Source organism: Melanaphis sacchari, unplaced genomic scaffold (assembly GCF_002803265.2).
Source record: "Melanaphis sacchari strain LSU unplaced genomic scaffold, SCAv2.0 Contig103_pilon_pilon, whole genome shotgun sequence".
Lineage (NCBI taxonomy): Eukaryota > Metazoa > Arthropoda > Insecta > Hemiptera > Aphididae > Melanaphis > Melanaphis sacchari.
The window spans coordinates 524,577-551,633 of record NW_020270383.1 but is presented as its reverse complement, the minus strand read 5'-3'; the positions used below and the strand labels follow the sequence as shown (position 1 = coordinate 551,633).

The following is a 27,057-nucleotide window of genomic DNA, read 5'->3' as shown; positions in this document are numbered from 1 at the left end:
CACCTATACGAAATCATACACTTTAACCTCTCTCCACCACCTGTGTACCATGCGCGTGTAACATCGCAGCCGTTTGTGTTCGTTCCGAACGTTCGGGACGGCAGAGAGGGCCGGCAAGTAATTATAAGTATGTAGATATAGGTACGTATTAACCGCTGTGCACGGCGAAGGCAATTGTGTTCGTTCGACTGTGCCTATTTTATGACTTATGAGCAATTATTTTCAAATGCATAATCGTCCAAAATTTTGGTTGGTAAAATAACGTGTGCTTAATAATTACTATTCCGTTTAAAATATTTATCGATTCGAGTGCGACTTAACGTTAAAACTTGAAATGTTTAAATTAACATATGGCAACGGCAGAAGTATACAAAAACAAAACGTTTACTTATCGACTAAAATAAATTGTGTTTAGATTATCATTTGACTAAAACATAACATTATTTAAGTATCGTATAATACCTATGATATTATGGTAAAAGATATCTACTAAGTTGCTGCTCGTTTATTGTACACGATCGTGGGCTTATACTATAACTGATACTGATTAGACTATATATACATAGTTATTCAAGTATACATTAATAATATATTTTCTTTATTATGCTTTAAAAATAAAAATAAAAAAAACCGGTCTCAAAATCAAGATGAAATATTATTCTTTCAGTTATTAATTATTTATATAGGAAAACAAAAACAGTGATTTTTTTTGTTAGAATGATATATAATTGATTGCCATTATTGTTATTAGTTTTATTATAGTTTTTTTTTTAATGCATTAAAAGCCATATTATCCGATATATTTACTGCAATAACATGAATAAATATTTAAAAGTATTTTTTTGTAAAAGCTACTTCATCTTCATATTTTATTATGTAAAACAAGAATTTATTGATTGCAATAATAATTGAACTTATGTTGAGTATCCCATCAGAATAAACTATATAATTTTAAAACTATTTATTTTTAAAATTCAAATTTTGAAAAATTAGCATTATAGGTAGTATCAAATAATAATAATTAATCCGTCGAATAAAATGATTAAATTTTTAACTTACAAACAGGAAAAAACTTAAAAGTTGACATTTGTTGATTGCTTTATTCCGTTATATTATGGTAATAATTCAAAAAATAAAAATAAAATAAGATTTAAAAAAAAAATAATTACAAGAAGTTTATAGTCGGGGAAAAATACAATGAGATATTTTGTACATCTAACAAGAAAATCAAAAATTATATTTAATTCCTTAAAAGTTAGGTCGATCATAATAAACTCAAATCATATAGCCACAATAAACTATTAATTTAAAAAGTTTATGGCACAGAAAATATAAATACATGATTATAAATAAATTATATCATGTTTTCAATCATTATTGCCATAATAAATATGGGTTTAAACCCTATCAGAGCGAAAAATATAAAAAATTATGAGCGACGTAGTGTATAGCTATATGTATGGAAAAATATAAAATATTGAATACATTAGTATTTTAAGATATTCTATTACTATATGAAAAATATATTTTCATTATTTCACATTAATTCGTACTATTAAATTTAATTTGTTAACGCTAAAATATTCTACACTATTTTTTACATAAATTATTATTTTTATATCATTATATTATATTATATTTTTAAAGGATTTTAAATATTTTTAGGAATTCAATGATGAAATAGGAAGTTTAGGTAAATTGTTTGGGTCTATTTCTACAGCCTCTCTCGATAATTTTAAATTTTCATAAATCGTTTGTGCACGGATGTGCATGAAGTCTAGTGATTTGTGCACATACATTTCCAGAAATATCGCAGAAACAAATAACAGTGACCATAGAAACAACAATCTTTCTCCCGGATTTATAATTTTCACATTCTGTTTTCTCAAATCGTTGTGCATCATTTATACACGAAGTCTTGTCGTTTGTGCACTGGGAATAAAGTAAAAACATATTTTCAGGGAAGGAGATAAACACAATATATTACCCCCACTCAGGTCTCAGATTAAAATTTTTGAATTCTGTTGATTGATATTTTTTATGCATCATTAAGTGCAAGTGTGCACTTAGGGAAAATATTAGTGAATCGTTGGTTATGGAAATAGTCTTGTCGATAATAATTTATTAATATATAATTTATTCTAAGTGGACATTCATAAAAATAATGCAAGTCACTAAAATGTTGTGGTGTTGCAGAAACTCAATTTTATGTTTTATAACGAATACAATAACTATTTTATTATCATATGAGGGTGAATGCGTATAAATTGTGTTTAAAAATTATAAAATATATAATATTTCACAGAGTATTTTAATTTTCAAGCGTCCGTACAGTTTTTAATATTAAAAGATGGTAAACTGTTACAAAATTATAAATGTAAATGATAAATATATATCACACAAACTGTGATGAAAATATAAACGTACTTTATATGAATTGTGATTAAATTAAAGACTACAGAAAAGTATCAGTTTATAAATGAATAGCGATAAAAATACAATGGTTGATTTAAATTTCAACATATGAGCTTATATCAATGATATGTTTTTAAAATGAACAAAATAATATTAAATAAGACGAAACTTAACTTTTAGATTTTAAACGAAGTAATGAATGTTTTGATTTTAAAAAGGATGTGTTTTTTTTTATTTCATATTTTTACTAGTAAAAATTGTTTGAATCTTTGATTTTGAGGATTTAAGATAGCATATCGGATCTAATTGTTGCTTTTGGGCGGTCAAAAATGAACGTTTCTAATACTTTACAAAATAATCAAAAAAAAAAAAAAAATTAAGAAAAAATTAAGGAAAAATGAGAACTCTCGTAGAAAATCAGTTTTTGACAAAAAATATTTTGTTATTTTGTTGTAACTTAGTGTAATTACTCTTAGGGTTTTGCAACTTTTTGTTGATACGTATATTACTATAAACTATAATATATTAGGATCATTTTAATTTATCATATTATTGAAGAAATATAAATATATTATGTAATAAGATAAATAGGCTCACAGATTGTCCCCGTTCAGAATCATTTTTCATCGCATTTAAAAATTTATCATTAAATTCATATTTAATAAATCTATCGTAGAAACTTACCCAATGACGAAGTCCATTTGACATCTACTATACAGCTGAGCGGCTTTCTAGGTTTTTTAAATTTTTTTAATATTTTTTATAATTTGCATGATTTTTTTATATATATTTATTGATGAAGCTTAAAACTGTACTTATGTTAGTAAAATAGACTATGGAAGTTTTAATATTCTAACATTCTTACAAAATATTTTACTCATTTTAGGTTTTATCGCAATTTGTATAATGTAGATTTATATTTTCATCGTAGTTTGCAAAATATACATTTATAACTTTGTCACAGCTAACACTTTGTAAATTAAAGAAAAAAGTTCATTTTGTCGTAGTTTACACACAGCCTTTATACTGATATTATGTTACCGGTGGTGATTCTAGGAAAATTCTCAGATTCTTGGAAAATGGTTTATAACATAGACTGTACGTATGGGGTAGGGCTATTGTAATGGAATAAGGAGCACGTACCTTACTATAATAGTAAACCGATACCCAATATTCAACAGTCCCCCTAATTATAATTTTTGTATAAAACATACGTGTTGAAAGAAAATTATTCTATAAATTATTTGTCGTTTTTGAGTTTTTTAAACTACAGATAGTACACATTAATATATTTTGTTTCGTATTTAGTTCTTGAGCTACATTGAAGATTAAAGATTCGTATGTTAAATATCGTACAGTATTATTTTAACAAGTCTTTTCCATTAATAACTAATTTAGGTAATTTAAATATATTATTTATTTATTATTAATTAAAGATTTCTTAAGTATCACGTTAGTATAATAAAAATAAAAATTATAATGTAGACTGTGAAATCACTCATTAGTTCGTTTCATGTATGAAAGACAAATACTAAATGTACATAATAAACTTATAAACTATATATTATACAATACATATTAATTATAATCAATATAAATTGTAACACAATACAATTATAAAAATAATGGTAGTGATTTTTATTTATTATGTCATAAAATCTTCTAAGTATAATTTCTGAGAGGTTGTCTGTTCTGTGACACTTTTTATCAAGCATTTTAACTATCATCTTTAGAAATCCAATTTTTTTTTAAAATTAGTGTTCATAAAAATTTTACGGTTAAAAAACTGAGGAAGTCGCTCCGCTGTATAGTACCTATAGTATCGAGTGTATTTCATCATTGAAAACGTCGTTGTGTTCAATTTGTATTTAAAGATAAACCATTGTATAGGATATAAAAAAATTTTTAACGGAGATGATCAGTCAGCCTAGGATATTTCGTATTATGTTTATAATGCTATTAGTAATATTGAAGCGTAAAATTAATCTAATGTTTATAGTAAGTAAATAATAATACACGTGACGTCAACAACTCTTAAGTCCCGAAGAATAACGATGAATAATAGTATGTATTGTATTGAATTACAGTAAAATAGCTAAACCATGAGGTTTTCCGTTTAAATATCCGATTTCGTAAATATTTAAGCTTTGAACGATCATAAAATTTATTTTTGGAATAATTACGATCGACTTGTTTTATAATTTTCATATATGAAACTTTAAAACTTGAGTAGAATCATGAACTAAATTTTCAAATGCATGGTATAAACATTAAAAATTGTATGCATTTTTAACTATAAAATAATTTGATAATTTTCGCGATTTTAATGAATTTCGTACAAGTTAAAAAAAAAAAAAAAAAATTGTACCTACATATTTTCTAAATTTTCAATTACTTTCATAATTCATATAAATATAGGTATAGTTTAATCATATAAATCAAAAACAAAAAGTATTGGAATTATTCAAAATGAAAATTGTTCAAGATTCAAATCCTGTTAGTGTTAGATGATAGAACTTACATATCATCTAATATAGTATGTGCATTCAATTCTGTCTTATGAATATTAGTAATTGATTATTGCGATAGTGATAAATACATGAAACTATATTGTTAAAAAAAAAAAACAAAAATACATTATGGTATCTTGTTAGTGATTTTTGTTTGACTCAGAGGTGGTCTGATTGTTCAAACTTACAGAAAATGTGCAAAATTTTATCTAGGAGAGACTGTAGTTAATGGTGTAACTTTTTTTTATCGGTCAAGCAAACTGTTAATAATTTATTTATTAAATTGCAAAGTGATGACACAAGCGTTGAAATAGTTTGAAATTTTAGTTCACGTGGTTATCAAACAAAGAAAAAACAATATTTAATTGTGTGCTCAAGAAAAATATCTTACGAAAAGACTCCTCGATAATTTATTATGTTCAGAAATTAAATATTCATATTATACGACCAATATTGTAAATCATATTTACGGGGATTAAAAATCACCCCTAAATTTGAAAACCATTTATTTTTTTAATATTATATATGTAATTTAATTAATTATTTATTTGAATAATGGAAGGTCAATTACGAATATGAGGATGTGGCTGAATCATAACTCGAAACACATTAAAATATTATATTATTTAATAGGATCTGTCACAACTTCAAAAAATCAGCAAACCATCAATTTTTGTACAATGCTTGAACACTTTAATGCTCATACCTATAGGCACCCTATGAACACTTGGCAATTGTACGATGAAAATAAAGGTAAAATGTATACAATGAAAACATGGAAGAAAATGTTCAATTTATAACGTATCCAAAATAATTATATTTTATTAAAATATGGTAACTTTCGATAATTTAAATAGTTTTATTATTAAATGCGTAGGTAACTATAGATTTTAAAATCACTTTATTGATATTACAAAGTATATTTGAAAATTATAATTATTTTCAAAAAGTTTGTAGTTAGTTAGCATTTTTATTGTTTTAAATTTGTTTAATTTTAAAAGTATGTATTTTTAATAATGTGTTTAGTTGTATTAGTTTGTTTTTATACATTAAGTAAATTAATTTAATATAATGATAAATTGTTTTACATTAAAGACATTTTTTATTTATTTATTTTTTTTTATTTTGTTTGAGACTGTTTATTTCAGGATAATTATATTGAAATAATGGATATTAATAAATCATTCCTTATTTTATAGGCTTACTTATATTATTTTAAATTTATTAAAGTTTTTTGTTCATGGAAATATTTTATTTTATTTATTTTTATAGTGATATATTTTGCAATTACGCTTTGATATTAAATATTTTACTTGATTATAGTATTATAATTTATAACCACGATAAACCTATCATACCTAGAAGCATATGCATTTGATATTACAGCACGTATTTATTAATTTTATAAATTAATGGGGCCTAAATAACTTCAATGCGATCAAACATATAAAATATTATTTGAAGAACTTATAATATTGTCACAGTCATTCTCGTAGGAATTAATACGTATTTTTAAGCACAATTGATATAAAATCTCACTTATGTGATCAGTGCCGTAACCAGAAATTTAGTATGGAAGAGATTAAGCACCATTGAAAAAAATTTCACATCAAACATTTCTTTCACTTCAATTTTTTGTAAAATTATATTTTTAATAACGTAGTTCATGCAATTATTAAAAAATAAATAAATAAAAAAATTGCGCTTGTAAGGACTTAAATTTATTGAGTTGTATAATATTATAATATAAGCTAAAATAAACACGGTGAACAGGGGTGATTATAGTCATTCTTTCTGGCTACACCTCTACATACGATAATAAAATACTTTCTGAAATCGTTATAAAACATATAATGGAGTTTCTATAACTCCATAACTTTGTGGTGACTGGCATTGTTTTTGTGAATACCTACTTAGAATAAATTATGCATCTACTAACAAACAATTTCCATAATTAACGATACAATAATTTTTTCCCTAAGTATTGAAACGTTATATACTTGTATCTAATAGTGCACAACAAATATCCATCAACAAAATTCAAAAATTCTAATCTGGGTGTAATTTATTGTTTTTATCTCCTCTCTAACAAAACATGTTTTTTGTATATACACAGAAATAATAGTACATAAACGACAGGACTTCGTATACAAACGATTTATAAAAACAGAATAATATGAAAATTAAAAATTGGGAGAAGGGCCTGACGTTTCTACGGTTCCCCGAATTTGTTTTTGTGATATTTTTTGAAATATATAAATACTAATGACAGGACTTATGTACCTACATTTGTGCATTAACTATGATTAAACGATTTTTGGAAATAGAACGAGAAAAATTTAAAACCGAAAGGGGGTGCATTTTTTCTTTTGAAGTTAAAGAAAAAATAGTAAAGTATTTTATTCGGGATAATAATATATAATATAAAGTTCAATTTAATTTTGTATTTTTATCGTTATACATTAAATTTCCCCAAATCGAGAAATGTATTATTAATGTTTAAAAATAATTCATTAATTCAGCTAAAGTTCATTTCTTTCTAATTTTTATTTTTAAAAAGCTGTTATTAAATCTTTAATTTATGTGATGGTCGACAGAAGTATAATCATAACAATAACTTACCAAAAACAATTGTGTATTGTGTACAAAAAAATACTGTTGATTTAAAAAAAATGAAGGTTCTAAAATTAATTAACACGATATAATGTAGTTAATACATAGAAAAAAATTAATTAAAAAAAAAAAAAAAAAAAAAAAAAAAAAAAAAAAAAATAAGAAAAAAAGAATGATATATGTTTATAATATGTACCAAATAATTAATGAATTAAATAGAAATTACGACAACATTACTTTAAAAATTGTTTAGTATAAAATTGCTTTTTAATATAAAAAAAAAAAATCAATGAAACTAAAATACTTGACACGTGATTTCGAAACACTAATAAACATATAATATATAAACCACGTTAATCTTAAATATGAAGAATAATCATCATACACAATTCTGCCAACTGTATTATGTTATTAATTATTATTTGGATATGTTTGTAAGTACTTACTATAGATAATGATTAGTTTTTTAAGTGCCTTGTTTTTATATATATATATAATTGACAGTTCAGTAGGTACATTTTAAAGAGTTCAATTAAATTTAAATCATCAGTGAAAAAATATTAAGTGAAGGTAAAAAGAAACAACACTGTTCTATAGATATGACATTCAATACGCGCGCCTCTGATGTCTAACGAGGTTAATAAATATAATTTATTCTGTGAGTATTACTCGGCTAATCTATTTCAGTCTAATATATTCTAAAAATCAACTCACACATTACTACTGTACATTTAGTTGAAATTATGTTTTATTAGAACCCTTTCAATTAATAGGTTGGATTCAGATTCTGTCATTAGATATTTTATGAGATGCATTAATTTTTGGTGCAGAGTTTGAGAGATTTGAATTAAAAAATGTCAGTGATATTTATGGATATTTTATTTTATCTATCATTCGTGTTTTATTATGAATATTTAATATTAAAGATTAAACTACATATGTTTATGATCAGGGTTTTTCACACGAATAGTTTATTCAGTTACCTGGTCTTAGGTGTTGAAAAGAAAATTGGATTTATATTTATATTTCAGATTTTCCGAAATAATTATATTGTTAAACAAATCATGCTGTTTGTGGCAAAAAATAATAGATATTTTTCAATTTCCTAAATCCTCTTAGTTGCTTTCATACTGAAAAAAAATGATTGGTTTCATACTTTCAATCACATACCTGTTGTGTTAAATGTATTAGAAATTAGGGTATCTATGTATACGTATTACAGTTTGAAATAATGTGTTATTGAATTTATTAATTATATGATATGTGGTTATTGCCTAATATTAAATGAAGTTACTTAATAAAAACAGATGTGCTGTAAACAAAACTGTTTTTTTTTTTTTTTAATACTGAAAAAAACTTTAAAAATTATCTCATAATATTTTCATTTATTTTAAATTTTCAATCTACGTAGGTATGACTTAGTCATAAACGAAACGCTTAGTACATTATTTATAGCGAAGAAAAATGAATTCACAAAGTTATATTATTAAATCTTTAAAAGTCTGTTTTTATGCACAAACATTGATGCAATATCGTACATTTAAAAACTACCAGAAGATTATTTTGACAATGCAAAATAAAAGTGTATATTAATAATTTTACAAATATGTAGATAATTATTATAGTAATGTATTTAAGGGATTTTTTAGAGAAATGTTTGATTAGCTACATCAAATGTTAAATGTTCTTAATGCTCAGTATGGTGTTTAATAAACTTCAAAATAAAAAGAATGTTTATTGTAAAACAGTTTCATTTGGGAGAAAATAGTTTATTCCTAATTAAAACATAGTCCCATAGTTTCAACAATATTGATGGAGGTAAATTAACTATGTCGTAAACTCGTAAAATGTATTATATTTATATATACATATAAATATAACGTTAATAAATACAAAAAATTAAATATTATTTAAAATTTTTCAATTTCATGATTTTCGAACCTATTTTTTTTTTAAATAAATGTATCACTAAAGTAAAAAAAGTTATGTGATGCTGTAAATATATTTATTTTTATATCATGCGTATAACTTTGATGTATTAGACAGAGCTGGTGTAACTCAAATGGTTCTTTTCTGTAGGGAGCGACTATTATAATGAACGGATCACTTAAATACTCTTTGTTAAATGTATCAAAATATTAACACTCAAAATATGCTAAATAAATAAAGTTGTGCAATATCAAATGTATTATATTTCATATGAATTGATAAAAATATATATTGTTTATTGGAAGACATTTATGAATACAATTTAAAAAAAATAAAATAACTTCAATATCTTTTAAGTAGAAAAATAGTAAAAGTCGTATTAAAAAATTAAAAAAATGTTAATATTTTTACGTAATTTCGGGGCGGAGAGCAGGAAGTATATTATGATACAAAGTTACTAAACATTCCAGTTTAGTATTAATTATATCATAGATATGATATGTCTGCATACAAATATTTACAAAAAATAAAAGGAATAAAATGTCTTTACATGTAACTTTTATCTTAAACAAAATATTGAAATTGAAAATTGTTTTTTTTTCTTACTCATTTTCAGAGAAAAATATAATACATATATTTTAAATATGGTGATATCATATTATTATTTGAATATTTTTCCAAAAATAACATCTTAAAAACATATTTTTAGTAGAAAATATATTATACAATATTTCATTTTAAAGTTATACATTAACCTAATGGACGAAACTGATATATAAAAAAAAACAAAAAAAAAAAAAACGGTTTTCTCCTTAGAACTTATTATACATTATTCTGCTGTTCGTTAAATTGATTATAAATGTACTTTTTTCCAGGGTAATAAAAATGATGTTTAAAATTAATCACATAGCTGTATTTTTTCAGTAGAAATTTAATTTGTTTTTTTATAAGGTAATCTTTTTGTATTATGTATCGTTATTTTATTCTTTCGGAAACGTAACGTAGGTTTTCATAGGTGGGTTACCCTGGTACCCCTATGTTCGAATTTTCATTATTTTTTTTTTTTTTTTAACCATTAATTGTACTATAGTTTGTGTGAATTTTTACCAAAAATATTAAAATTTGTAATTTTGTTTTCATTATTAATAACTGCTTTAGAGGTAATCGGTCATGTCAACTTACACGTCATATTGTACGAACGATCGATTGTCGTAACAAAATATGTCATGGCATTTTGGCATAGTTTTTTATTTTATGGAAAATTAAGAGGAATAATTAATGTTATTGGTAATTTGGAATTTCATAAACCACCCACAGAGCTAGTTATATAGATACTGTGGCAGCGTTTCCGATGTACTTGAGGGTTTTCGATGAAAATTTATTCAATTACACGGGTATTTCCTCTCGTATTTATACATATAGTATAACCGCCGGGCATAAGTTCAACACACACACTCGCACACAGAAATTAGTGCTCATCAACGTATATTTGTACGTGGTAATAATATAATATATTATTTATATATTTATACAAAACCATTGGTGCATAAACCTTATTCATTTAGTCACCATTGTGGATATATTCATCGAATATATATATTTTTTGTGGGTAAAATAATTTACATGTATAGAAAATGTATTTATTATTACTATTGCTTTTACCAGCAATGGAGTTGGTGAGTCGGAAGCTGTGGAAAAATGTTGATAAACCGCCCAATTAGTGCGTCTTTGTGTCTGCGGTGACGATTCCATTTCAGTTACAGACTCCTCTGCTGTTTTGCGGTGTTGTCGAAGGCTTGTCCATTTTTTTGGAGTTCTCTATATGAAACAAAAAAAAAAATAAAGAAAAAATGTATTGCAGGTAATAAGTGAACAGAGCTTGAAAATAATATGTAGAATGTAGATACACACTGCATAACTATCGGAAAATACATAGGTAGTCAAAATATAATAGTTACAATAAAAAAAAAAAAATAATGAAAATTAAAAATAATAATAATTTTCTATATTTAAAGAAAAAAAAATTTTTAAATTAAAAAAAAATTACTTTTAGTTAATGTATTTTATAAAAATGAAGATTTTAAGTATATATTTATCTAGTTTAATACCATACAAGAACTATGGCGTTTTTTTCTATTATAATATTAAAACTTGTATAATAACTTTAGATATTGATATACAACTTATATGTTTGTATTATTACCAATTCATGTGATTATAATTATCCAATTTTTATTGAAATTATAAAATATGATTTAACTTCGTTAGAAAAAATATTTCTGATTTATGTATTGGTGTATTGCTTAACATTTATCATCTACTTTATGAATTTCAGTAAAATATTTCAATATTTGATTTAATTTTTAATAGAACACTGAACGTCTTATAATACAAATTATTTCGGTTCTTTGGTTTTATTAATTATGAAAACAAGATGGTCGTTGAGGCGAAACTAAGGCAAGTGTAAAATATATTAGATACCTAATATAATAGTATACACGTATACGAGTGTAAGGCTTGAATAAATGCATAATAATAGGTTATAGGTTATCTTCTGAATATGCTCTTCTTCCAGGGATTTAATTCGATTTGGGTTTAATCTTTCACCATCTGATAAACATTTCAGATAGATAATGTAACGGTACTAACGGCTACCAAGTAACATAATGCCGTATAATAATGATGTATCCACACACAAATAATATTTTAATCGTATAATTTGAGTCTTTTCGGTATCTGGAAATAATGTTCGTTATTTTATTTGTACAGTTTCCAATGAACGTGACCGAAGCAAAACTGTACGAATAAATCATAATATATTGAAAATAAATTCTTACATACGTGGGTACAAAAGATAATTTTTTATTAATAATTATTAATGTACTAACTACATTAAGTATGTAAGTATAAAAATAATTAGATTGTTTATATTTTCTGGTCTTACACAAAAAATATTCTATGCGTGAAAGTTGGAAGAACTTTTGTTCTGGTTTACAACACTCATTTAGAATGCTAAACTAAAATATTTTGGTAACTTTTGTTTGCGTAAAATATACGCATTATTATTGTGTGTTGAAAATATCGTCGTTTTTATACTTATATATATTCCTATAGTATCAGATTGAAAAAAAGACGTTCAACGAGTATATCTTGTAGGTAGGTATGTATTGTGTTGTAGGTAAAACAATATGTCATTGTTTTTCTTTTGATAACATTACTTTAAATTGGTATTGTGTTTGTTTTTCTCATTTACGTACAATATATATAAGCACTCTGGGATTTAGGTTGACCCAATTTAAAAGTCCAATTTGGCCATGTCTCTAACTTTGAGATCTTTGAAATTAGATATGTTCGGTAAACAGTAATTTGACCATTAAATCTTGATGTTAGTAAGCCTACGTACATAATTAATCAAATGATTGATATCAAGTACAATAAAATTTCATGTACAACTTCAAACCAGTTTATATTGTGATTTTTTTTTTTTATCCAAAAGCTTGTAAGATTTTAGTGTCCTCGTATAAATATACAATAATTATGAAGAAATAACTCCTGATTCCTACGATAAGTATTAAATTTTGATAAAAAGTAATTATTTAATTATTTAATTGCAATAAATTATGGTAATTTTATAATATAGAATCACTTGACACGTTAAAAAAAAATTAGTATTCTTTAGTTATTCAATTCTTATAATTAAGTATTTTGATAGATTTGAACTATAACATTATATAGTTGTCTTTATTATGGAAAACACTAACACGATGGTAGTATTTGTATTAGCGAATTTAACTTTTATTTAAGAATGGATGAGTTGGTGAATTATTTTAACTGAATTAAGATAAGGTTGAAAAAAAAAATTAACGAGATAAAAATAAATAAAATAATAATTAATAACTTTTAAATAACTCAGTTTAATTATAATTTAATTAATTAATATTAAATTAACTTATGAAATTTAATTTATGCAAACATTTTTTTAATAAATGTGAGTGAAAAGTGTTTACTGGACAAAACAATAGTATAAAATAATACAAAGAAAAGTAATAATAATGTGATTTTAAGGCATTTGTTTTTTATAGTATTTTATGTTAAAATTAAACACATTTATTTATTTAAATATTAATTTAATTATTAATAAATACTAGATATCTGATTCTAAGAAAAAATAATTTTACTAAAATTGTATTAAACATGTTTATTATAACTAAAAAAAAAAATTAAAAATTAAAATAATTTGATTTTTGTGAAAATATTAAATGTTAGATGTTTAGTTAATGAAATATATTGTAATTATACTTTTATTGAATAGTTTTTAAATGTTTATGGTTCAGACTTTTCTTTAAGCTGTTAAAATTTATTTATTTTACCGTTTTACTTTACTACTGTCTAAAAAAAAAAAAAACATAAATAGAGGCACTAAAACAATTGCGCGAAAACGTGTAAACCTATTTCCGTATTAATACTTTTTACTACTTTTACTTATTAAGTAAAAAATAAAACGGTTCGATAAAAAAAGTTCTCGTAAGTAAGTACTTATTGAGCTCATAAAATATATTATTTACTTGTTATAATAACGTAGACACATACTAGCTGAACATAATATAATTATAATATTTATACCATGTTATGATAATGATGTGACAATATTTATATGAAAAAGTTAATAATGACATTATAAATAAATTAGTGTTTTGGGGGTAAATCCAATTGAAAATAAATCAAAAAAGAAGATTCGAGGAAATGATTAAAATATAAAATGTTTATTAGATTATTTCGTTTATATATTATATTATCTCATCTGTTTAGTCGATGTACGAGTTTAGCAACTAAATTAAATATGGTTAAAATAATAAATTGTATGCATGAAGAATATCGACATATTTTTCCATTACCTACAGAAAATATTGTAGCAATGCACGTATTCGGAATATGACAAACAACATTTAGTATTAGTTGTATTTTATAAATAATAATTTATAGTTAGAAATTATAAAAGTAACTACAAACATCAAGTTGATAAAAGATCAGTGCACTACCTGTTAAAATGTGTGCTTTTTTTTATACGTTTATATTATTCATATAAAACGACATCATTGAGCATCATGAAAATAATAATAATACGTAATATTATTGTGGTAGCGTTCACACATAATATAACACTTGCACACGAAATTTAGAGTTCGGTCGTCTGGTTAAAGATTGATGGCTCGATCATCATTAAAGTCACGTCGTACATGCGGTTGAGAATAAATCAATTGAGAACCAATAATATCGCGTGGTTTTTTTTTTTAAATTGCCACCAGGATGACAAATTTTCGTTTGCGCCATGTTGTTTTGGTTTTAACTTAGAGCATGCAGACGGGACGTGTGATACTGAATAAGCTACAACAGCCATGTTTTGTCAGGGATACTGCAGCTGTTTGTTCACCGTATAATAATACTCGTACGTATAAGGGCAGTATAATTTGGAAATTATTGCGATTAATATCATATTCAGGACGCGAGCATTTTTTGAGATGGAAACTCGGATCATACATACGGTTGCGAAAAGTAATATACATAAGTATGTATGATACGTATTTAATGTTTAACATAGTGTCATGCCCTTTTAAAAACGGTGCGTATGCACCTTTAATATAATATGTTTATGATACTGTAAAAATATTATGTCCTTTTCCGCGTTCGTCGAAAAGTCGTATTATAATACGTTATGGTGCGTCACACAGGTACTAGGTATAGCGTGCCGAGCAAAAGAAAATTGGCATTTTTAATATTTTATCTACCGAGAATACTCGTAGACCCGAGTAAATAACCGCTACAGAGTGCAGATGATGTGGGTTGTGAAAATTCGATAATGCTTTACGTATCTACGTTTGTGGATATACTTTAAAGAGGTTTGGCCGGAAAACGAAAATAAAAATACATAAACTTCTACAGCTATACAATAGTAAAGCACGAGGACGTATTTCGTTTCGCTGCCATTTATTCCCATTTTGCCACCTGTTGTTTACTTCTAAAATTATTTTTTTTTATTTTACTTTATTTAATGTTTTAATATTATTATTATTATTATTTTTTTTTTGTATACAATAATAATAACAATGATTATTACTTATCGATTATTGACTTATCTACAACGTTAATAAAATAGAATATCATGGTATGTTTGTATTTTTTAATAAATTAAATTATTTAAATGATAATAATTATTTCCTATTATTTTGATAATAGTAATACTTATTATAAATTATAATGTACAACTGTAATTGACTTGCATTTTTTTTTAAATTTTTTTAATTTTTTTTTTATGATTTTATCGTAATAGGTAAGTACCTAATTAATAACCAAGCATGCGATTTATAATAAAATCTGTTAACTGAAAATTGTTTTATATAATTATAAATTCGTTTTAATTGACTGAAATGAAAAGGCAGCAAAATGGGATAGTGAAGCACAAAGGTATGTTATTACGATTAATAAACAACGATAGTCTATTATTGTTATTAACAGGGAACACTTAATGAGGTAGCCTTTTAAGTAGGATAATTAATATAATTTAAATTCTATTGACTATATTTGCTCTAATAATTTCATAATCTAGAACTGTATCATTACTTGTACACAGATTTAATACCATTGTGTGTACCTATTGACTACATACAATAATATTAAAGATAATATACGGTTTTAATTATTTAGTGAAACAATAATGTATTCAATTTTAATTAATAATTAGTAGCAAAAACCAAAATTATGTAATAATATATTAAATTTAGAATTTCCCCTAAATTTAGAATATATTAATTTATCTACATTTTTTACCAGTACATTCCACGTCTATATACGTGTGAGTGTGAGTGGTTATTGTCGGGTTACAAATACTATTTCACTAATACGTCCACGATAAACCGTCGTCTTCTTTGTTCCATTAGATAGTTAAAATAAATTGTTAACACCCACGCTCGTGCACATGTATCACACGGTTTCCGCAGAAAACGCGGTAGAACGCGCTTGCAGAGCTGATATTGTACTTGCATTTATTACATTTAACTCGTGTCGTCTCTAGGAGAGACGGAGATATTATGATATTATTATATTATCCACAAATTGGTTGGAGGAGGGACACTCACAACGGTATGATAATAATAATATCGGTAAGCATTGTCGTCGTGTATATTTTGGTCCCGTTCTAGTATGTCGGGTTGCATTTAGTTATATATAGTGGACGTATTCCAATGTGTAGTTGCCAAAAACGCGATTACCTCCATAATAATGGCAATAATAATTTTTTTGTTTGTTTGTTAATTTTATCTACGTATACGCGGAGCTTTAGAATTATTAGTGTCATCGAGTAAACACGAAACACTATTAATCACTGTGCTGTATATTCACTATATTTTATACTGATAATTCTCATCAATTATAAAGTCACCAACCATGTAGTTTTTATTTTTAATTGTAAAACGTCGAGACGCGTTAATATATGTATATCAATCTATTTTAAACTTGACATATCGCCAACAATTGTTGCTTCTCGTGTATTGATCGTACACTAGTTATTATAAAAGTTGCGTTTCTCGCCTATTATCATTAAATTGGAATATACAGAGTGATTCACTGAATATAATCATCCTCTTTTTTTCTTTAATATTAATTAAAATTACAAATTTTGGAATTTTTTAGTATACTAATTAAATGCTATCAATTTGATGTATATACTTCTTTTTTTTCCATATATCAAACACCTTGTTTTATAGAAAATTATTTAGCAGACTCTTTTTCTAAAAATGTTTGGTCAATCATTATATTATAATAAATAGGTATAAATAATACCTATAATATGCACTTAACTTTAGAATTGAAAGTTAAACCGATTACTCTCTATTGTTCTAATGCATACGTCATGTTCTTCAAATAATATGAGTGAGTAAACTTTACAATATGTAACAGGGTAGGTAAACTGTTTTTTACAAAATGTTTTTTTTTTTTTTTTGATTATTATTCATTATCAACGACTAAATAATTCCATTTGGTAAAAGTAAAAAAGGAAATTATTAGAAAATTAAAATAGAATTTAGAATAAAATAAAACATGCATTATAGTTTATTATAGGGTATAGGTACACAGTCGTTTTAAATTTGATTAGAATTCAAAATGCATAATATGCTTTGAGACGTTTAACTTTATATACATAGCCCGCAGCATAATATTATTATATCATACAATATTTGTGTATACTCAGTATGATAATCCTATCTCCTACTTCGGTTCTGAAATCAGCCAGATGTTTGAACCGTTTATAGAGTCTTAGTAATAACCCTTCAATCTCGTATATGTATACTATAATATTTATTATATAATATAATCGACAAGTTGTTTTTAGTATTAATTAATGTTTGTTGATTGAAGTAGTTATACCTATTATATATTATTACATATAAATATATGCCGGATGAAGGGTTAGACGGATATGAGGCAAATTATTATAACAATATTGGTTCAACCATTACGCGCTCGTACCCTTTTCCGAACTAGCGTGTTGGCGGTATGTACAGCACGATGAGCACACTGAAGCAACACTTAAGCTTATCCTCGGGTCAATGATACGAGTTTCTGGGTTTTTCAGCAATGTTTATGATCCGCAAGAACTGTAAACAACCTTTTTGGTGGTTCACAACTAAACGTGGCGTGATAAACGCCAGACGTAAGATTTAATTTATATATTCAGTATACACTGTGTAGCGCACGTGTACTGGATTATTGTTCAAATAGTGTTCGGTAAAAAACGAGAGTACATATTTTATACACATTATGTATTATGATACCGTGATAAAAAAATAAAATAAGATATGTACATATATATATATATGAAGATACGACAAAGGTACCATAGTAAATTACTTAGTATCTGAAGGTCACCGCATACAAGTGGGTACTATAATACTATATACAAGTACAAATATCCGGGCTGTAATTTACACAGTGTAAAATTTTTTATTCGGAGACGCAATTCATCTACTTTGTTTATACCGAAAGATCCTAACTCAAACGAATCTAAATTTACAAATCTACATACCTGCTACAATCTAGGTATAAGGTGTAAAATATAAAAATGCGAACGTGAGCTACGTGACAATGGCGTCATTCGACTAAACAATTTCAAATGGAGTGCAAATACGTTTTGATCGTTTTGCTTTATTGATAACGTATGATATAATAATAATACTATAAGTGATATTTGCAGATTTAAAGTTATTTTTACTCGGAACAAACTGATAATTTATTGCGCATCTAGAAGACATTATTCCATAATATAATAAACCCCGAAAAATCCAACTAAATTCGAATTCACAATTCTAGTAAAGAGTATAATATACAAATAATATGTTTTAATATTATATAATAAAATACACTTTAAGCAGCCTATGCGTTGATAAGTATTATATAATTGAAATTCAACGATTTAAACGAATACTATTTAAAATACTTTATTTGTGCTTAATACAATTTTTGATTTTAATTTATAATAAATTTCTTGTTAGGTGGCACTACTGAGGGTCTTCCTATTTTAATATTTTTAATGTTATATAAAAAAATTTTCATCATACTTGCTGATTATTGTAAAAATATATTCTTCTAAATAAAAAAAAAAATAAAATTATAATAAAACATAAGGTATTGTTAATTCTAGAGTAAATATTGTTTGCTTTTTTTTCACTAATCTATTAGATTGGATATAACTTGTATTTTAGAAAGTTGATTGTTTCTAGAGTGATTTAATAACATATTATTTATGACATGTTGATGCCATAAAGGTCCTAGGAAAAAATATACCAATAATAGTATGACTATTCTGTGTACACATATTAGCCAGAAAACTAAATACAGAAAACTAAATAAAAACTTAGATAAGATTAACCTGAATTTAGTTAGTGGTTATAATTTTACTTATGGTTAATATTTATATATGCATACAACTTATAAATATAATATTATTATGTTCTTACTGTTTTTAAAAAACAATTTTATGTTAGTAGTACTTAATTTATATTAAATATTAATAATCGTCTATGATAGATAAAAACAAACAATTAGTGACAAATTCATTTCAAGATATTCTGATGAATTAATATTTTATCTAATCTAGCCTTTTTTTTTTTTTTTTGTTGGCATGTTACTTAGTTTAATGTTATATAATTATAAACGTATACAGAATGTGTCGTCTCAATCAACACTTTAGAGTAAATATTTTTAAATCGCATTAATTAATTTTTTCTTCTGTTTACCTATAATATTTAATCGGTTAAAGATATTTCGTCAATTATCACATTGGATTGTAGAATCTTTGTAAATTGTGAATATATCACCCAAAATTAAAAATAAAATTAAAACTAAGCTCCGTCTATTTAAGCACCTAACCCTATTCCTTAGATATGTGTTGTTGCTTAATCATGGCTATGTTCCTTTTCAAACATACGAATATTATGCATATGAATTTACATAATTTAAACTTCACGTGAAACATAATATTATTGAAGGTGATAGGTAAATGTTTAAACATGATTAAATAATACAGTAGTTTCAACATTGTTCAAAAACTATAGACTAAAAAATCTTGCCATTGAGGATATAATATTAAAAAATGTAAATTTTACATTATTTTCTAGTAATTATTAAATCTATAAAATCTACGAGGTCATAAAATGTGCTTTGAAACTTCTCAACTACTGTAATACAAGAGCAATTACAATTTAAAATAAAGTTTCATTTTTTTTAAATCTTCGAGTAAGTGAAAACAGACTTTATATTAAACATTATTTGAACACAAGACATTTTAAATTTTTATTTAATAAGTGTGTTATATATTGATGTACGACAATAATCATACCAGATTTTATTTTCTATGGTTAAAGTCATTTGACTAAACGTTAATGTTAATTTTACATAAAAAATTGTCGAAATTGGTTAAGTACAAGTGTATAAGTGAAACTTTTATAATATGATACTAAAATATACTAATTAAATAATACGAATAAATTCATATTTTGAGAATATATTACATGGCTGAGATAAATGTTGTGCTATTGATAATTATATACTATTCATTTTTACGGTTATAATATTTTGTATAGTTTAAAATCGATGTTTGAACCAATACAAAATTATTTTAGATATTTGTGTTTATGATATTTAAAACAATGCAAAGACTAGCATATCATAGTCAAAATAACTATGTTAAGGGACGAGAATTCAATTTTGAATCATATTATGCTGTACAATGTTCATTTAAATATTACCAATAAAAGAAGTAGTATATTTCAAACAGACAAAACTTAAAAAGCTTTTAAAAACTAAAGTATAAAATTCTCTTTGTTCTATTGTAAATTCTGTTTTAAAAACTAGTTTTCCTACTTTACCTATGTCTTGTGGAAGATTTCATAAAAATGACATGAGTTTAAAAATAAAAGTTACCGAGATTTGGACTTGCATCTTAATACTTCATAACTATTATTTTATAAAATTAAATAAACACATTCAACGTTAATAAATTAGCTAGTTCACACATTTTTGTCTGATACAGATTATAACTTATCTACTTGCAGTAAATAAATAAAGATGTACACAATCTTTAATGAAGTTAATAAAACAAATTCTTAGATGAAAATACTTGTAAGTACACATACATATATATATATATATATATATATATATATATTATATTATGTATATTTGGGGTGCCGACCGAAATATTATCATTATGTATCAAACAAATCAAATTTAAAATGGGATTTAAAATCATAATTTTCAAAGAGACGGAATTTAAATATACATAGTTAGAATATAATAAACTATAAATACAATTATATTTTTGTAATTTCATCGCTAATCAATACAAAAATATATTAACTAGCACAAGCAAATAATGATGACCTACACGGTCAAGTTTCGGGTTTGTTATTAATTTGGATGAACATAATTCAGTTACATAAATTGAATTTAAAAACATACATTTTATATTAGGTGCTTCGTTATAGTATTTTATTTGATAGAAATGAAACACGAAATAGACAATATAAAGGTCAGTGTTTTATTAAAACAAAACACACACACACACCCACATACATACACACACATATACATACATATATACATACATAATACATATATAAATTGGGTTATATTTATTTTATTTAACAGGGGATCTTGTGAAAAGGTAATTTGTAAAATATTTCGTCTTCTTTATATTTTTCATAAACGAAATTCAACGGTAATACTTTTCTCGAGGGAAATGGTAGTTCCGGTTAGGAATATGTACAATAGATAGTATACTACTATTTACCAGGAACATGTTGAATAAGCATTTTGTGCATACGTCATATGTACAACATTTTGGCTTTTAATATGTGAGAATATAATAATCAGTGCATATCCCGTCGTTATATTCAGTTTTACTTATTTTGTACATGTAATTTTGTTGTTGCAGCTAAACATTCATTAATTTTAAATCACATAATAATGTGATTACACTATATTCGTAAATTACATTTATTGTCGTTTATCATCACAATTCACAATTACTATACTTTAAAACTTATCGCTGTGCCACATAATTTATCTTATGCAAAATAATTAGAAAATATTTTTGAACGATAAAACTCAAATGGCAGAAATAAATGTATATTATTGAAAGCAGTTTTGTGTAAGACCATTTTGAATTTTTTTGGCAAATCATTTTTAATATAAGTTTTTTTAGACACAGATTAACTGTACTTTTAACTTTTAAGTTTATGCTACTTTAAAAAAAAACTTTATTTCTACTTTCATTTTCACTATTTAATTTAATTTTTATAATTTATATTATGTTCTGAAGAGTTTTCATTGTACAGTATTCTAATTTCATTCGTACATTTTACGTGAAAATTAGAAATTAAAATATTTAAAAATAAGAAATATTCATATTATGCGCATTATTATTTATACATTTATAATTCATATAATATATTTTTAAATTAATCCAAATTAAAATAAGGGAGATTTGCAAGAGTTAAATTTATTGCAAAGTAAATTGGAGTAACGGTTGATTTAAGATCTAAAATATTCCAGTAAAACATTTTTTTTTTTTTTTTTTTACCTTTAAAATATAATATAACAAATAAAATACATTAAAAACATATAAAATATGTTTGTTCGGTATTTTAAATATGTAGATTTCATACTTTCAATATTAATTATTTAATGTAGTCTTTGATCGGCATACTTTTAAAATATGAATAAAATCGAGAAATAATATTATATGTATTATAGTATGTTGTACTCGTGCGGATTTTGAGCAGAAAGTAAAGTAAAAATATATAGTTTAGTCCTTATAATGTCGGGTCAACGATATGTTATCAAAATAACAATAATAAAAACCATGAAATTTAACGTTGGTCGATTTCGGAGGTTCGCTTGTTAGCGATCATTCTATTACTCGTATATTGCATGTCTCTCTTATTAAACGGTTACCCACCTAGTCATCGTCGCATCAGACACATCGAAATAATACATAGGTATAAGTATATGGAATACGACTTATAAAATATGCTGCGTGCACTATGAACAACGTTTTATGTAAGTGATCAAAAGTAAAAATCAAACACACGCATAGTTGTGTGTACATTATAATAACAATGTACTATATAGTAATAATATAACTATGTGATTATTATAACTATTAGTAATGATTATTATGAAATACGGTCATTGAAACCATAGTGGCAACGACTACATCTTTGTTCAAATTCTTAGTCTTTACTGAAAGCTCGTAATTGGTAAAATATATTATACCTACATTTATATGTAATGTTTCAAAGCTCTTTGTTTCCGCTATCGGCATACCTATACATTGTGCGATACGACTGTTTTGAATGTCTATTACACGTTGCTTCTGATGCCCGCCGTAATTTTATGATACAATATTACGATCATTATTATTATAAATATTTAGTCTTCTGAATCCAAACGGAACTAATATGAATTGTTTCGACGAAATATTGATTTTTCATTTGAAAAATTTAAATATCTTTTCAGAACGTAATGTCAGATTGTTCATTAATAGATGGAGTAAACATACTTCATTTTTTTGAAATATCTGTGATGATAGAAATCGATTTTTTTATTTTAAAATATGTTCTATAATATATTATAATATAATATGAATAGATAATAATCAATACGTTTATAATATATATATATATATATATATATGTTACGGTAAATTATATTATATCGGAAATTAACGTTATTCGACGGTTATTAACGTTATTTACCTACGGATGTGAGAATTATCGTTATTTTCTAGTGAATAACGTTAATAATCATATGATTTGGGAAATGTTGATTTGATTATAAAATAAAAGAGGTCATTACGGAAGAAGATTTAGAAAAAATAACCAAAGAACTAATCACCAAAGAAGATGAAACCGGAAATGAAATCATAGAAATCGCAGATAAATTTCCAAACTTTAAATATAACACAAAAAAAAAACTAAAATATAAATATTAAAAAATTATTTTAATAATTTATTAAACTATTTTAAATATCTTTTTAGATGATTGTCTAGAAAATATTTGTATTGTACGTAAAAGTTCAAAAAAAAAAAAAAAATAGAAAAACAAGAAGAAAAAATGATGAAACTTTCTAAAGAAAAGTTTCCTCAGCTTGAAAGAGGCACAATTGTACGTAATATAAATTATTAAAATTAAAATTTTTTTATTATTTTATAGGTACGGAACATAGTTTTCTTAAATACAATTTCACACGCCAAGAAATAGCTGCTTGCGAAGAAAATGTATTAGACATGAACAGTGTGTTAAAATTAGCAGATGGTAGACAGTTGACACTAAGGGAAGCAGTCAGTAATAGTTCGGTAGTTGGCCCTCAAGGGTATCAGCGTTGTCATTGCAAGACTAGTTGTAATAATAAGCGTTGTGTCTGCCGTGGGGCTGAAAAATTATGTAATATTAAATGTCATGGGAGTACAACTTGTTAATATAAATAAAAAATGATAATGCATTTTTTCTATTTTTAAAAATATCTAGGTAGGTACATAATTTTTCAAATTGTAGTATTTGAGATTCACGTACATATAATCTGATCTATAATATCAATTACCTGTGTATTTGCTCATTAACGTGATTATCAAGTTCATAACGATAATTACCTGTGCATTTGGTAAATGACGTTAATAATTGGCGAATAATGTTAATTTCCATTTAACATAATAATTTACCGTAACACATATATATATATATTATATATATATATTTATCATAAATTTGTAAATATTCTATTTGAATATTTGAATTTCGTATTTATTGTTTTGACAATTTTTATTTTTTTGATTTAGTTAGTATATTTTTTTCAATGTAACATTATAGTTAATAATATTTATTGTACACTTTCATTAGTGCTGTGGTTTTATCGCGTATTTCACATTTTTCTTGGCCAAACATAATATGTACTTGTGGTTATTTTTACTGTGCATTTGTATAGTTTTACCTCTAATTAGTTAATTTAAATTATTAATTATTAGAGTAAAAAACATATTTGGAGATTTTTTCTTTAAAAAATGTTTAATCCAAAATTTTCCGGTTCCACTTTTGCAAAACAATGAGTGGTAAAATAATATAAATTAATTTATAGCATAATTTTGTATTTTTTATAAGTGTGATACTGCAAACAATAAACCCATTTTATGCTTTAAAACGTATAAATAGAGCGCTATACCAAGAATGTTCAGCTTTATCTCATATTTTAATTAAAACCATTATTAATGATTATATTTCCTAAGGACATAAAGTTAAGTAGCTTAGAAACTCCTTGTTTGATTCAGATGCGTCAAAATATTAAAACAATTATTAGATTAAAAAAATATAGTAGAAAATGGTAGAATAGTAAGTATGTATTTTCACAGGAATACACGATATGTCTTATATAGTATAAAAATCTAATAATTTAAAAATCATATAGTCTTAAACTGCATACCTATTTGAATATTTCAAAAATCAGAATTTAAATAAATGATTTATTGAAGAACGAACGGAAGATTATTAGGTTTGGTAAATTACCCTCTAACGAAATCTCTCCGTTGTTTTTTTCCCTATAAATGTCATGTTTTGTAAGACTCGAAGACATTTATTCAGGAAACAGTGTTGTTATAGAAAATTATTTTTACGTATGCTTTATCATAATATTCTGAGACCTATAGTTACATTATACGAAGTAATCACAGATATTTGGCTCAATAGATGATGTTATAGTATCGCGACATCATTTATAGAGTGTTTTTCAGAATATTTCGTTTTTATGCAAAATACAAATTTTAGTTTCTCGTTGGAAAACGTATGTATAATAATAATATAATATTATCATACTTGAATATACAGTGAATAGTGAATTTATAATCATGGTTACGAAGAAAATAACGGTTATTGCTTTGATATTATGATTAATATAGCTAAATGATGAAACATCACAGATAACATATAATAAAGCTATGAGAACGTTCGGTTAATAAATGATTTATATATAACATGTAAACATTTCGGACTCCTGCCCTATTGTATGCACGTCAACTATCTTTGAAACTCTCATGCTAGGAAATACAAGACGAAACGCCATTGCTAATGGAGATCGACTGTACATATTACTGTGGTCTTCACAATTAACCGCGTCTCATAAATTACAAATCATCGTCCGTTTGACCGGAAGACTTATTACATATTATACCGCATAACTTTGTGTGCACTCAGCACGCGCCGACTGTATTATACAAATAATGTACACGAGTATACCACGGACTAAGCAGTATTATATACAACCAATCAAATTTAACATCTATATATATATATTATATACGTCTTGTACAATTTTTATTCAGTTTGTCTTAGTTATACGTAAATACAGGTCGGTGAGTGAATGAGTGAATATAATTATTGTTGAGAAAAATAAAAAAATAGTTTATCTCATAATGCTGAACAAACTTTAGTTAACTTTCCCGAACAATATTTAGAGGACTTAGACTTTTGTTTGAAACTTGTTTTTCGTTTTTACTTTATAATTCCTTCTAATCTCTCCATATAGCCGCAGGGGTTTTGGACTAATTACCATACATATTGTATTAGATAACTAACCATGGTTGAGTTAAAAAATAATTTCCTCTACATATACAATTGTTTTTTAGGTATATAACATTTTAGAATTCATTCATTTGTTTTACAGATTTTAGAAGTTAAATACTGACCGTATGTAGTATGTTGTATATATCATATGTATAAACATGGTAATTATACGCTGCGTTTAATAATGAAATAGAATATTTAAAAATTGACATTCTGACGTGAAAACCTTTGTTAAATAATGTGAAATTTATTTTTATTTATTAAATCAAAAATATTATTCCCAAACAAAATATTTATTTCATAAAATGTTTAACAGTACAAAAAAAAAAAGGTTCATCTACATTAAACAAATTATAACAACAACATTTATTAATGTGTTTTCTTTAGGATAACAATGAAATACTAAACGTACAATATAATGATG

At 24.9% G+C, this 27,057-nt stretch overlaps 1 protein-coding gene across 3 annotated transcripts in view; it reads right to left on the bottom strand.

Annotated features, from left to right (window-relative positions):
* The window catches only part of LOC112602270 (adenylate cyclase type 5), a 122,993-nt gene that overhangs the window by 20,327 nt on the left and 75,609 nt on the right, over positions 1 to 27,057 (bottom strand). For all 3 annotated transcript variants that reach the window (XM_025350262.1, XM_025350251.1, XM_025350270.1), the window contains exon 4: positions 11,130 to 11,285. In XM_025350262.1, the coding sequence (XP_025206047.1) occupies positions 11,130 to 11,285 (156 nt within the window). The remainder of the gene's footprint in view (positions 1 to 11,129; positions 11,286 to 27,057) is intronic.